Raw genomic sequence first — 15,940 nt, 5'->3', positions numbered from 1 at the left:
GGCTGCCAAGCTGTACACACCCTCTCCTTTCTTGCCATCCTCTCCATCTCCACTCACACTTACCTGGACTCTAGACTTTGTCACTTCCTGATCCTCACTCTAATCTGGCAGAGCGCGAACCGCATGGCCGATTCTAGGTGGAGCTGCACGGACCGCTATAGGGGAGATTGGCTCTGGCACACCTCTTTGGCAGTCACCTACCCAGCCGGACTTCGGACATATGTCTCGTCTTTTTCTCCGCTGCTGTCTCCTTCCGGTGGACTCCCAGCTCCCCCGGTTCTTTTTGCATCTTGATACTCGTCTTAGCCAATAACTCCTGCATTGTATTTGTAATCATTCTGTAATTAATGTGAAATTTCTTTAACTTGTAACACAATGTTTCCTTATGTAAAGCGCTATCATACCTCCCGGTCTAGCCAGCGCTATATAAAACTCAAATAAATAAAATAAATGAAGGAAAGTACCCCTTTTTAACATGGTCACCCCAACCTTTTGCCTAGAAAATTAAGTGATTTCAACAGGAAGTGCACTGGGTTTCTGCTAACCAGGTACCCAGTTCCAGAGCTATTTCCATAAAACCTTAAAATTGTTTCCCCCAATTGGCAAAACATTTAGCACCCTCTATAAGACTAGTAAATGGTACTTCTTGTACCTAGGGCCTGAGGTACTAAAGAGGGGCCCCAAGAGCTGTAGCACGAATTGTGCCACCCTAGGGGGCCCTAACCAAGCACATGCAAGGCTGCCATTGCAGGCTGTGTGTCTTTGTGGAGACAAAAGTGAAAATCTGGCATGTCACACATCTCTGTGTGCCATGTCCAACCACTGCAGGCAATATTTGTAAGTCACTCCTACAGCAGGCTTAACAACCCTAAGTGAGGGTGCTCAATATTACATGTGAGGTCATATCTGCATGAGCAGATATGCCCCTGTGCTGGACAGTCCTATTACTGACAGTGCAAGTGACCAGGGAAGCCATTTCAAAACATGCACTGGATACCGGTGAAAATGAGCTCCCCCAGCTACGTGATGGTTTCACTTAAGATCGGGATGCTTGGTATCAAACATATCATATTGCTAAAATCACACCGATTCCAGTGTTGGATTTACCAATACATGCACACAGAGGGCTCCCTAGAGGTTCCCCCTGAAAATCTACCAGCCTCTGGTGTGCTCGCTGACCGGTTTCTACTAGGCTGCCAAGCAAGACACTGTTGTGACCTTCTAGGGTGAGAGCACTCTGCTCTCAGGAGACCCAGAACAAAAGCCTGTCCGGGAAGAGGATGTCACACCCCTTCCCATAGGATGACCTGACCTACTGATTAGCCTTCCTAGGCCCTCAAGCTACAAAGAGCTGCCGCCTTTGAAATGCGAATCTGCCGCCCCTCACATGAGAGGAAGCTGACCTCTTCTGTCCAGAGCCCCTAATGCACCTGGACAGATGGGAAAATTAGCTAATCAGGTAGGAGTGCCACGCATAAGGTGGGCTAAATTTAAGTGGATAAAACTTTTCAGAAGTGGACATCTTTGTGCTGGCACATTTTGGCCCACTTTCACCAGGAAGTGATCTGGCGTAGTGACCCCAAGTTTCAGTAACCCATTGGCTTCTACCCTTCCCTAACGCCCCTAAATTCAGTCTTCAGGGGAGCCCCTGGCACCAGAAGAACAAATCCTGCCAACCTAAAAGACAAAGAAGGATGTGAAGAGTCGCCTCCTGCACAAACTGAAGAACCAGCAAGTGACCCGTCACCAACGCTGCCAGCCTGCCTGCTGACTTTGACAACTGCGCCAAAAGTCGACTTGTGCTGCAGCTGTTGAGTCCCCAAAGCCCGGGAGAACAGACAGCACTTCACCCAGGAACCAAGACCTCCTGAGAAGTTGCAAACCTACTTCCCAGCATCCTGCAAACAACCAAAGACTTCTGTGATGACTTTGTGAGCACAGAAATCAGACGCCTGAAGAAACCACTGCGCCAGTCTCTCCAATCCAAAGATGAGGTGAGTCCACAATGGTTTCGTCCCCAGTGAATTCTCCGACATCGCCTACAGCCTCTGCAAGCAGGCCCCCTCCATCACGACTGCTCCCAGTATGGAAAACCCGACGCCAAAGGACACCTCTGCAGCCATTGCTCCTGGGCCGTGGAGAAGAGGAATGAAGGAGTCCCTACGTCCAAGCATCATGAGGCCCGAGCCACCCTGCAGGAACTGCCCAACTGGCCTCCCAGTCTGAGCCTGCAGCCTCTTTACGCGAAGGCCAATTCCCATGATTAACATTGGGCACAAGACGCAGTTATGCACCTCTGCACCAGGCCACCCTAGTGCCGCTAGTGGTGTCCTGCTGGTGCTACCTTGGACCTTGGCCATCACTCACTTTAACTCCTGGAGATTGGTCCCATAAGTCTCTGTACTATACCTGAATGCCACATTAAATTTCTCTCCCATAGGATAAATTGCAGCTTCTAAAAATTGACTTTTTGAACTGAATTCCCATTAAAAAACGTACTTACCTGTACAATTTACTTCTGATGCCTAAACAAATATAAAAATACTTGCTATTTTTATAAATTGGTGTGGATCTCCTTCTTAAGTCGTGTGTCTCATTTATTGACCATTGTGTGTATTTTCAGATGTTTCCTCTGTGATAAGCCCAAGGCTGCTCGACCACACTACCCCTCAGAGGAGCATCTGGGATTGCCATAGCAAGCCCCCTGTCCTCATAAGGGAATCCATGGACTCTTTAAAAGAGATGTCTCATTTTGATATATCAGATAAAGAGCCAACTTCCTACACAGATAAAAGGTCAAGGAATGAGGCTAAGTTTGAAGACATTTGCCAGTTCTACCTACCCAATATTGCAAGGGCTTTGGAGGTTCTTATCGTCGATGTGAGAAGTTGGCCTGATGTATGATGTCACTAGTTCTAGTGTACACCTTATATCAGTCCAAACAACCCTTATGGTGATTGGTTGTAAAGTCAACCTCGTAGACCAGCTATCCTAGTGGTAGCATGGACAAGAGCAGTCTTAGGCTAAACTCTGAATGGCATGTGAAGCCAGCTGTGATACCATATATAATCCCTTGAATACCAAATGAAAGGACACCACAACAGATATATATATATATAAAATAAAGTGTAGTTATTCTAGGCAAACCCTCAGCACTCTTTATGAGATTAGAGGCAAGTACAACACAGTCTTATTCAAGCATACATTAAGTTACACAGGTAAGTAATACAGTTAGGCCCTAGGGGCCACGCAAACCATATACTAAAGAAGTGGTATAAGGACCACTGTCACGGAAATAGAATAGGCCTAGGCCATCGCTGGGGCTACACTACACTACCAACAGTTAGGAAGTGGGAGGCCCACGGGATTCAGGTGCAGAGTGGAAACACTCACACGTAATGCGTATAGTCGATAGAAATAGTACAGTTCTGAAATAAACAGTTTTAGGACACTTCTGAAGCAACTAGGAAGTCGAGACTCGGAAACTAGACCCTAGGATAGTCACTACCCTTGTGAGCACGGAAGTACCCAAGTTACCTAGCCCACGGGCTGCGGGTGCATAGGTGTGAACTTGCGTCGGGTTTCGTCGTGGACTTCTATGGATGCCTGAAGGAAAGTTGCTGACAGGCAGTCAGCGCAGAGTGTCCGGTGGATCCCAAGGCCGGGATCAAGAAGGAAGGGTACCTGCAAGCAGAAGGGACAGAGTCAAGGTCACTAACCAGTGACCACGTGGAACCAGGAAGGAACCAGGCGATGTCGTGAAGATTGCAGGTGAAGGGTGAAGCTTGTCGCTGCAGCCACGGGTACCAGGAGATGTTGAGGACGACCAGGACCAGGAGGCGAGCTGTCCCACGAAGGTTCTTGCTGTCGGCGAAGTCGAACTAGGACTCACCAAGCGGAACCCACGAAGAACGGAGGACTTGCTTCTGGTGCAGACCAGGAAGGTCTGGGGTGCTTCTCTTTTGCAAAGAAGCGGGAGCCAGTCTGGAGGAGCCAAACCAGCAGTGAAGATTTCAAGGTGTGTCGTCACAAAGGCCGCTAGCCAACGGGCAAGCAACCGGACAGACGCGGCAAGCAGGAAAATGCAGAAGGGCCCCACGCAGGACTCGTGGAGGGTGGGGGGCTGATCTTCGGTGCAGATGGTGCTTGGGTTTGGGGCTTCTCAATCCCCGGTGCACAACTTCGAGGGTACCTCAGAAGCTGCGCTGGAAGATACTCGCCACTTTTCCCATGTAGCCGGTCCCACGTCTCTCGTCGCCTCCACGGATCTCAGCTCGGCTGTGGATATGGATCAGGGTCGGAGAAGTCTGGAAGTCAAGGCTCTGGTCAGGCTCTGCAGTCGGTCCCTCGTAGAACTTCAGCAAAGCAAAGGGTAGTCTCTTGATGGTGCCTGTTTGCACAGGGTAGCCACTCCTTGGCCACAAGGGAGATTCTTCAGTCTTCTTCTTTCGTCGAATGTCGAAGGTCCAGAGTTTCTGTTCAAGTTGCAGGTTCAGGATAATCTAATCTCCTGGGGCCCAGCTACCACTCTTATACTAATCTGGGGGGCTGGGTTGCCTGCTAGGTCACGCCTTATGGGTGGGACCTGGGAGGGGGGTGGTTACACCCCCTTCCCTTTGTCCAGTTTCGCGCCAGGACTGGAGCTGGTGTGCCCCAGCACCGGTTTGAACTGGACTATGCATGGGACACCTTGTGTGCCCCAGGCAGTGTCTCGTTTCATTCATCCCTCCCTGCCCCAATACACTAAGGCCTGTCTGGGGTGGTGCTCGCACCTCCCAAGGCAGGAAACCTATTGTCCCAGCCTCCCTTGCCGGGATCACTCCCAGCAGCAGGAGGTCAGACTTGTGTTGTGGCAGCAGCATCCATTTTGTGATGCTGGGGCTCTGGTTAACTTTAACCGGGTAAGTAGGTTTCAACATGTCTTCTCCCTCTAGAAGGGAGGGATAATATCCTCATCCCCAGAAATGGGATGGGGGTATTATTCCAAAGTGTTAGACACCTTACACGACATGTTTTGATAAAGCCAAACCATAGTTACCATAACCGTTTAAGATTATAAGGCACTTTAAGAGTATATGGTAGGCTTTATCATAGAACAGCTATAAGGACATGGTTCCGAAAGCTGCAGACAGGCTCAGCTCATGCTAGAGCACCATCTCACATGTTACCAAGCACTCTGCCTCAAGGATTGTTAAGGCCTGCCATAGGAGTGGCTGATAGGTACACATGTCTATATGTAAGATAGGTATAGGAATACTACACCTAAACAAGGAGTGATTACACGACCTTGCCCCAGCTGAGTGATCAGCCAGTTGTGTCATAATGGAAGGCCAGGCCAGGGGTGGCATAATACATACTGCAGCCCCTGGTAGGCCTAGGGTACACCTATGCCCTGGGTACCTAAGGTACGATGTACAGGGGCCAATAAGGTGACCCTAACCAAATGGGTTATGCACCTAAAGTACATAGTATCAATTTAGAGAGAGAACAGCAGGGCTGTGGGTCTGGTTAGCAGGCCCACAGCCACATCTAAGTCGAAAACCAGTAAAGCAAAAAGTGGGGGTGAACATAGAAAGCAGACCCTACTCTCCTACAGTCGACATGGCTATATAAGAGAAACCCTTACCAATCAATCAAACAGGATTTATAGAGCGCAACTAATCACCCACAAGGGTATCCAGGCGCTGAGATACTTGCTGCTTGGGGAAGGTTTTGTTGAATGGCCAGTTCGAGTCCCTTCCTGAATTCCAGGATAGAGGGGGAGGTCGTTCCAGGACTTCACAGAGAGGTAGGATAAGCAGCTTCCTCCACTGTTGCGTCAGTGGATATGGGAGGGTGTGCGCGGAAGCAGGAGGTAAAGTACAGGTGTCTGGAGGGCTGGTGGAAGTTCATGGTATTGCAGTTAGTCTGGAGTTTGCAATTGAGGTGTTTCATGATACGGGTGGTATCATCTGTGGCGGTGGTGCAATGGATGTTTCTTTGGGGATGATGGTGATTCCACCTCTGTGTTTCTTAATGTGGCCCCAGTGTGCTATCTTGTAGCCATTGGGAGTTCCTGAGGCGATGTCGGGTGCGAATGAAGGGTTGAGCCAGGTCTCGGCGAGGAAGAAGATGTCAGGTGCAAGGGAGGTGATGGTGTCACAGATCTTGGTGATGTGCTTGCAGAGTGATCAGTATTTTCATATCTAACCTCCATCCTACCTTATCAGGGGGCGTGGAAAATGGTATAGGTTTCTTGATCTTTGTACCGCTTGCATTATCACAGAATACATCTTGTACCGCTTGCATTATCACAGAATACATCTTAGGGTATCCTTTCTAGACAAGCTGGAGAAGTGTCTGGCTTTTTTTTTATTATCAATTCTAGGTATTACTGCAATCTGCTGCAAGGCTTTTCATTACCTTAAGTCCTTCTGCCCATTTGTGATCTTTTATGGGTAACAACTTTTTCTAGCTGTTTCTTTGAAATCATAGAGAAAGCAAACCATTTGATGCACTGGCACAGGAAAGTTGAGATTCCCACAAGTGTACGGAAACCCCCTATGCCATCAGGTGGGGAATTGGTAGCCGGAAGCTTTGGAGTGTCTGACACAGGTAAAATGTCTAAATAACCCTGTGTGGGCCGTTCTGACATGTAGGATTGTCAGGGAAATCACAGATTCAATTTAATCCAGCAGTTAATTGTCAGGAAAAGCAGGAAAAGTTCAAAGCAACAGCTTCTAAAAGAACTGAGCAGAGTTGATAGAGATTCCCTTCACATGTTGTGCGGTAGGAAATCGGAGGTATGGTGCCCCTTGAGAGGGGAGGGGGCGGGGGGGGGGGGGTAATGATTCATAAACAGTTCTCTATTTGACTCAAGTTTGGTTCTTCATAAAGCAATGCGAATTGGATAACAAGATCACTCCTTTGGACTTAACTGTGTAATTCTTGGCTTTCTACGGGTTGCTGTATTTATCGCTGGGTTCCCACTTCGATGATGGGTAAGAACCAAGCATGTGAACTATTAAAGATTCAATACTGGAGAATCATGAAATTCCACATTTATTTATCTAGCAATTAATTTTAAATCTCCCTTAATTTTTACGGAGTCACAAAGTTCATGCATAAACAGCTCCCCATGCAATGGCAGCGACAATGGTAAAAGACTCAGTATAACCTCCAAAGACTGCCAACAGTGCACTCATTAAGAAGCTACGGGATTTGTTCAATGGAAAATACCTATTTGGCATGAAAGTCCCTATGTAAAAAAAATATATACACTGTTCCTGGTGTCTTTACGGGTTCCTAAAGAAAAATCAAACCAAAATTAACATTAAGAACTTAATTTTGTGCAATCAGGACGATAAAAACCAGCATGTAGGTGCCTCACCTCCAGGAGTAGGTTTATCTGGTTGGACATCTTCACGAGTAGAATTCAAGAGCTCATGCCTAAGAGAAGAAGTTGAACATTATTAGATCTATTTGAAGGAGAAGGATACTTAACTGTAACAAGCAGTTTGTAGTGCAGTAGATCACATGCTCTGCACAGTCCTGCTATCTAGTCTTAAGATCAGACATTGGTAGTGTTTTTTCTTCAAAGTAAGGTTTGCTTTCAACCCGAGCCGTGGTCCTCTCTCCCCCCACAAAAAATAAACAAACTTGCAATGCAGAACAGTAAAAGACACAACAGCTGACCAAGGTCAAGCACCTCAATTCCAAAAATTGCATATATCAAAGGTCGAGTGCAACAACTCCCCGCATCCGCTGTTGAGAGATGCCAATCAATAAATCAGTCCAAGAAAGAATGGAAGGTGCACTCTAATGAGAGTCGAACTGGAAGCACATTTGAAGTTCAAATCAATTCTTCTTTTATTCAAAGTTGTGTTGTTAAAAAGGGGCACACAGCCAACGCGTTTCGTTCCCCAGTGCCACGGGAACTTCGTCAGGGCTTGCTAAGAATATTGAAACGATAGGTATAGTATATACCTATTTGCGCCGTCTACAGTTACCAGGCTGTTGATTCCCTTTACTGCTCATGAGAATACTGATAACAGGATCTAATGATTCTCGTTTAATACTACATGCGTGAAATTACTGCTCCTACCTTGGTGATTTATTTCATATCTAATTCTCCCTTTATTAAGAAACATACGGATTGATTGAATTGAATTATCCGTAGCAGTGTTTGAATATACCACAAGCACTGAACCTAAATCTTGATGTTCTTTTCGAGATCGTTTCAATATTCTTAGCAAGCCCTGTCGAAGTTCCCGTGGCACTGGGGAACGAAACGCGTTGGCTGTGTGCCCCTTTTTAACAACACAACTTTGAATAAAAGAAGAATTGATTTGAACTTCAAATGTGTTTCCAGTTCGACTCTCATTAGAGTGCACCTTCCAAACTTGCAATGCACCCTTACAGACTTCAGCTTACATTGTGTTTCCACCTATATGGGTGAGAGTAAGGTGCAGTGACGTAAAGCAGTGCAGTTTGTTCAAATTTGTATAGTGAATGTTTTTGAAAGCAATTACTGTTATAAACCTTATACCATGAGCTTGCTTCTTAAGAAGTGGGAGGGTTCATGTGAATTTACAACACTAAAAGTAGTAAACAAATAGTTAACGCTATCCGTTTGCAACATCAGCTGCTGTAAATCACATACTCTGCACAGGTTGAAAAGCAGTGCCCTTTTCCCTGACCCACTGGCTTGCAGACTGTAGCATGAGAAACTTGGAACAAAGTTTTAAGAACACTTTTACCAGATGCGTGCTTCTCAGCATCCATATTTGTTCAGAAACTATAGCTTGCTGAAAGTGTGGATAAACAAGTTACTTACCGTTGGTAACGCTTTTTCTGGTGGAAATAGTATCTGCCTGTGGATTTCTCACCTTTTGAATTACCCCATGCGCAGCATTCCACGGAAACGTTTCTCCATAGCTCTCCCACGTCGACAAGGTCACAATGGAACGGCTCCGCACAAGACTTCGCGTGACGTCATGGCAGCCATAAGAAGACCTCGTCAGCATGCGGACGTCTGTTCCACCCATTTTTTCCTGTGCCTTCAAGGCTAACGGGTGTACTGACAACATTTCCATTAGTATACACAGTAAACAAGGCCAAAAAAGAAACTGGAAATTCTAAAACAGACACTTCCTAGTGACAAATACTATAGGATTTCAAATGTTTTCATAATAAAATGCATGAATCACATGTCCATTATTTTTTATATAAATAGTAAGGCAACGGGGAGGCAGTTGTGTCAGTGAGAATCCACAGGCAGATACTGTATTCCGCCAGAAAAAGCGTTACCGAAGGGAAGTAACTTTTTCTTCTGATGGATACATCTGCCTGTGGATTCCTCACCTTTTGAATTGAATCTCCGAGCAGTCCCACTCTCGGAGGAGGGTGCTCACCTTCTTTTACCAAAAAATCTTGCAGCACAGAACATGCAAAATGGCCGCCCTCCTCACCTCCGAGTCTAAGCAATAATGCTTCGCAAAAAAAGAGGAGGGAGGACCAAGTTGCCGCCTTACAGAGGTCTACAACAGGGACACCTCTAGTTGAAGAAGAAGACTTAGCTCTGGTGGAATGGGATCAATCGATCTCTCTCCATACCATTCTACACACCTGGCCCACCTACCGGAATAGACCGATTTGGTGAAGTGTCTTCTGCCCAATAAAATAACATCCACCACATCCGAGGAGAGAAAGAGCTCAGGTTGCCCCGTTAAATCTCCAGGCAGGAAGGTACAGGCTCTGGAGGTAGGGGTGTAGAACCTACCCCTGCGACTGCGAGAGGAGGTCTGTCCTGAGATGGAAACTGAGTGGAGGGTGCAATGAGAGGTAAATGAGGAATGTGTACCACACCCTTCTTGGCCAGTCTGGGGCGATCAATATGACTTGGGCTCGATCTTGGCAAAACTTCCTCAGCACTCGAGGAATCAAGGGTATGGGAGGAAATGCGTAAAGAAGCAGTGAGCCCCAATCTAACTGAAACGAGCCCCCCAAAGCTCCCCGCATCGGATACTGTAGACTGCAGAACGACGGGCAGTGGGCATTCTCGTGAGTGGCAAACCGGTCCAACCACGGAAACATCCACATCCTGAAAATGTGATGTGACCACCTCCGGATGGAGACGCCACCTGCCAACTGAGACTGTCCACACACACATTCAGCACTCCGGGCACATGATACACAATCACACAAATCTGATTATCCTGAGCCCAGGAACAGTCGCAGAGCCTCTCTGCAGAGACGATATGACCCTACACCTCTCTGTTTATGTACCCCTTCGCTGTAATGTTGTCCGTCAGGACCTAAACAGATTGACTGCGAATGGAGGGAAGAAAGGCATTGAGAGCCAAACGTATTGCCCGCAATTCTAGAAAATCTTTCCTCTGGAGACCAAAGGCCTTTGACCGCCAGATCCCCCAGAAGAGTTTCCAACCCTAGAGTGGAGGCACCCGTTATCACTGTGGCCACCCGATGGAGGATCTAGAGCAGTTTCCCTGCGGTACCAGTTGGGGGAATGGGAGAGAAGGAGGAGACTTGCTGCCAAGCTGTGCCTTGCAGGCGACCTCTACATTTTCCTCTGTATGACCTATACAGAGGGTTCGCCTCTTGCTGCTGCTGCCTGGCCCAAAAGGAAGGAGTCTTGCCAAACCCGTGATATCTGCAGTACCCAAAGCCTCTGGGCTGGGACTGTAGACCCAACGATCTTGCTGTAGCTCTACTATCTTTCGATTGATTTTCCCGCTGGGACCCGTTCACTTACGACAGACTCACGCTGGCTAACTGGAATCCCTTGATCGATAACCTAAACAGGACCACGGTCTGTTTTTTTTGACTATCGGATGCTGTACTGAACGGCACTAACAGGCCGTGACAACACTACTGCTGCCTCTTCTCCCTTGGCCTCTACACCGCCACGATTTATCTCTCCTCACATATGCAGCTACTTCATCCCCTTCCCAAACACTGATTACCCCTCCTGATCTTCTTTTCCTGACCACCTGAGTGTGGAACCTACCAACACAGCACTCATCATTTAAACTGTAACCCGGTCCTGATAAGAACCTAAAGTCCTATGGGTCGAAAAGCTGTCAACCAATCAGCGCATTATCTGGCGCTCTGATGGTTGCACAAAAAGACTGCAGTAAATAATTTCTAGCCATCTTGTCAAAAATATTTTTCTGTAACCATCTTGCTTTGAAAATTCTCTAATGCGCCGTTTATTTAGCTGTTTTTCAGCTTTCCGGTTGTCACTAGAGCCGATCACTTCTTGCACGAGCACGTATGTGCACGCCCTTTTTAAGGATTACACCAATGTATATTAATGATAGTGCTTACATAACTATTGTTGTATATCGAATTTACAAATATAGATCGCAATAAGTATTCAAAGAACACCTGTGGTTGTCTCCCTTTCTACGCTGCCTTATTTATTTACTATTTCTTAAAAACTGGCTTCTCGAATGTGACCTGTTGAGATGTTGTTTGTTGCAGTTAATCCACCAGGGTCTCAACTGGGTATACGGGTCTTTCTCCTGTAGTTTCTCTTGTCTACTATCTTTAAAGCACTGTAGCGCCGAGTCTGCTTTGGTACCAAAGAGACAAAAGCCATCAAAAGGCAAGTCTAATAAGGTGGCCTGTACATCAGATGAAAACCCAGACCCCCTTAGCCAGGCGTGTCTCCTATTAGCCACTGAGGAACCCATAACTCTAGCAACAGAGTCTGCTGTATCAATCCCTGACTGTATGATTGAATGGGCTGCAGCTTGTGTGTCCGATAAAATCTCCGCAAAATGGCCCTGAATGTCCTCCGGAAGCTTTGGGATCACCTTTTCAGAATCCATTAGAGCATGGATATTTCTACTCAGCAAGCACGTCGCATTTGTGGATTTCATAGCCATTCTGGATAAAGAAAACACCTTTTTAGCCAATGCTCTAGCTTCAGGCGTGGATGGGAAAGAGCCTGTAGACTGCTTACTAGAGCGTGATGCATGGATTACTAACCTCTCAGGAGATGGGTGTGTGGAAAGCAAAGCTCGACTTCCAGGCGCTACCTTATATCTTCTTGCAACTGATCTGGAAGCAGCTGGGGCAGTCATTGGCTTCTGCCATATCTCTAAAACGGGCCCAGTCAAAGCCTCATTAAATGGAAGGAGAGGCTCCGATGTAGAAGGAGAATTAAGCACCTCCGTAAAAATATTCGACTTTATCTCTGCAGAAGGTAACGGCAAGTCAAGCAGATCATCTGCCTTTCTGATTATAGATTGGTAAGAGGAAACCTGCTGTGATGCAAGGCCTTTTGCGAAAGAGCTCCCACTCCGTAAATGTGTCAACCCACTAGCCTCATGCAGTCCCTCAAATTCCTGCATAGGGTCAATAATCTCCCCCTCTTCAGCCTCTTCCTGCTGCTCCTGCTGTTCTTCCTCCTCTAGCAGCCTGTGTGCCTCCCTTCTGGATCTCATCCTGGGTACGGGCGCCAGGCGCAGCAACTTCAGGACCACCGTCGATGGAGGCTCCACAGGATTAGCTGAAGGCGCCGGGCGAGGCAGAGTCGGCACCATGCCGGAGCCAGATGGTGCCGGCGAGGTCTCCAACTGCACTCTTCCCTCAAGGGAATGCACCGGCGTCAAGAACCTCTGAGACGGAAGAGGCCCACTACCCGGGGTCATCGCATAAAAGGCATGAATGGCGCCTGTACAAAATGAGGTGGCAAACCTCCACGGCTGAACGAAAGCGGTCTGGTGGCCAACTGGAGTGCCAACAGGTGCACCAGCAGGGTTAGCCGCCCTGGCAAACATGCTGAATGCATTCAAGAAATGCAAAGGATCCGTACCCGGAACAGGAAAGGGTGGGTATAGATCCGGTACCCCCAGTTCACAGTCAGCTCGAGGAGGCTGTTTGACTATCTCCGGATGCGATGCAGAAGACACTGGAGCGGGGATGGAGAGGCCGAAGGCGTCGCTTCTGTGAGTGCCGGAGAGTGTGCCGGAGTCACCTGAGGCGAAGGGGAGGGTCAGACTTCATCCTTGCGGTGATATCGAAGTACCAGGGACCCCAACTTCGGTGATTTATCCTTAGACGAACGAAGTCTGGATCCATGATGCCGCTTCTTCTTGTGCTTCCTCGACGACTTCGAGGTATGCGGAGTCGGCGACCTGAGTTTGGATCTCATCCTTCTCCAGCCCGTTGCTTGACCCAGGCCATAAACCACTTGGCCTCCCGCTCTTCCAGGACCTTCGGATTCATGCATCTGCATGACGATTACACCTCGACGTAGTGGTCTGGCGAGAGGCACCAAAGACAATCCTCATGGGGTCAGTGACAGACATATGACACCATTCCCTGCAGGGCTTAAACCCAGACTTCTTCTGGGCAGCCATGTCACTGCAACAAATTCAGGAAAAACCTGGAACAATGAAACTCCATAAATGGAGAGCCCTGGGAAAAAAATGATACACGTCGATGGCGCGGAAAAAAGAGAACGGACGTCAGTAGGCTGACGAGGTCTTCTTATGACTCCGATTATGTCACGCGGAGTCGCATGCGGAGCCGCTCCATTGTGACGTTCTCATCGACGTGGGAGAGCTCTACAGAAAAGTTTCCGTGGAATGGTGCGCATGAGGTAATTCAACCGGTGAGGAATCCACAGGCAGATGTTTCAATCAGAAGTATGTATGCATGCATGCATGCATGCATATGGTGCTTTAGTACAAACCTAGCCAAAAGACACAAGCACTATAGAAAGTCAAAGACAAATATAAAATCAATGAGTGATTGAGCTAGCTGGGTTGGGGGTGGTTAATAAACGGTCATGTAGTTTTCTTTAAAGTTGTGAGTCTTCAAATCTGCTAAATTGGAGCAGCGTAGAGGGGATCCTGTTAGACACTGAGAAGTTGTTCCAGATCCTTGGGGCATGGAGAGAAAAGTCCAGTTGCCTCGCATTTTCTTTTTTTACATGTCTACAGTCTGATAGTGACTTGGCTGCGGATATGCTGAGAACTGATAGAGATGGTTTGGTTTGGGGAGAGGATGAAGGCCTACGGCTAGAGTGGTCAACCTGAAGCTAGGAAACCGGGTTTGAGTCTCGGCAATGACGCTCAACATCCTGTGATTCTGGGCAAACCACTTAATCTCCTTGTGCCTAACAAAAAAAATGAATGTGTCCATCTGTACGAAACTGGTGCTTGTGTAAAGCGATCTGATACCTGATATATTCGGGTCTAGTTAGCTCTATATAAAACTCTATAATAATGGTGAGCTAGTCAGCAGGAATATGGGGCTGCTGGCTGCGATGGCTTTGTAAATGATCCATCTGTTTTTGAAGATGGAGTTAGTAAGCAAGGTCGAATTTTCAACAGAATGGGGGAATTTTGATCATATTTCTTCATACCCTGGATAAGACTTGCTAGAGCAGGGTATTACCACCATCTAGATGAAAGAGTATTTGGGCTTGACCAGCAAGTCTGAACTCGCTTTCTGGAAGACCTGGTTCTCCATCGTAGGAATCTTCAATGAAGTCAAACATTATAATAATTATGCGCCATCTGTGCACTACTCATAGATGTAGATGTCCACTTACAATAAATAAATATAATAACACGGGATCTCCGTGACTATCTTTCTTAATGATGAGCCACAACCTGTAATAGCCTATCCCAGGTTCAAATCATTTCCTTGAGAAAATTCTGATTAATCTGAAATAACAGTTTCGAGCCTTCATTGCATCATTGATAGTGCAGGGCAGAAAGGTGTAAAAATGTATGAAAGGGAAACGAAAAAAGCAGCCTGATCGGCTTTCTTTGTAAGATGATAAAGGAGTTCTGTTTCTTTAAGAGTCCATGAGGGTCCTAGAGCCATAATGCAATACACTGGAAGCTACCTCAGAGAGTCAGCTCTTTTTTACGGTAACTTAGGTAATAGAGTTTCTTATCTGTCATTTGCTTTTAAATGCCCAACTTTACACAGTCAACGGAAAGGGTTCGTCGTTTATGACCTCAATGAAGATCCCTATGATGCAGAAGCAGGACTACAAGCAAGTAACGTGTTTTTTTTTGCATCGAAGAATCTTCCTTGGCAGCCAAACACTACAATAGAATACCAAGCTAATAACTTCCTTCAGAAAGTGGCTATTGGGCAACAGTAAGCGAATATAGAAAAAACACCAAGGTTAACAAGGGAATGATCAAGCGAAAAAAATTCTCTATTTAAATAGATTCCTCAGAGTTTTCTGACCCATTCATTCATCAGCATGAGTGACAGAATCCAAGCAATGTCTTGTAAATGTGTGTACTGACTTCTATGTAGCTGATTTATATATTTCAACTATTAGTATGTGTCTGAACCAAGCTGTAGCAGCTGCTTTTCCTCTGATAAAATAAACCTTCGGTTTACCAGATAGACTATTCTTTGCTAACAGCATAATTTGATGCAGGATACTATCCATTTGCCTAGGACTGCCTAGATGTGGCCATGACTTGTCTAATATGACCGCAGTTAAAGGATGGCTTTTTTTGTCTATGGCTGATCTTTTGTTTAATTTAGATAGAAAAGAAGAAACCGAACACCTAAGGAGAGTAGGTTAAGTCCTGGAGACAAAGAATTAGAAAAGAAATAGGCAGAGTAATACTCTGGTTAATACAAGGGTACAAAATTACCTGCAGAAGGAATAAAGGAAGAGTTCTCATTACCACTCTGTTAGATTGCAAAATAGGATAGGGTTCTATCGACTATAATGCCTGCAATTCACTTACTTCCCAATTGGAGATAACTGTTAATAAGAAGGTTTGTATTCCATTACAGCTGCTAAAATGCAGCCTTGTGTATTGGCTCAAAAGGCGAGCTTGAAGTTTTGCTTGAGCTAAATCAAGCAATTACAGCAAATAAATCATTTCTTACAAGTAAGTGGATTGTGCCCTTAATCTTGACACTAAATACAGAATCTTTACCACTA

General features: G+C 46.4%; 1 protein-coding gene across 7 annotated transcripts in view; it reads right to left on the bottom strand.

Moving 5' to 3' along the window:
* Positions 1 to 15,940, bottom strand: part of GTF2I (general transcription factor IIi) — a 1,662,009-nt gene that overhangs the window by 1,045,304 nt on the left and 600,765 nt on the right. For all 7 annotated transcript variants that reach the window (XM_085649796.1, XM_085649797.1, XM_085649793.1 and 4 more), the window contains one exon: positions 7,370 to 7,428. In XM_085649796.1, coding sequence (XP_085505922.1) covers positions 7,370 to 7,428 — 59 coding nt within the window. The remainder of the gene's footprint in view (positions 1 to 7,369; positions 7,429 to 15,940) is intronic.

This window comes from Triturus cristatus, chromosome 3_2, assembly GCF_964204655.1.
Source record: "Triturus cristatus chromosome 3_2, aTriCri1.1, whole genome shotgun sequence".
Classification (NCBI taxonomy): domain Eukaryota; kingdom Metazoa; phylum Chordata; class Amphibia; order Caudata; family Salamandridae; genus Triturus; species Triturus cristatus.
This window is presented reverse-complemented; position numbering and strand designations above follow the sequence as displayed.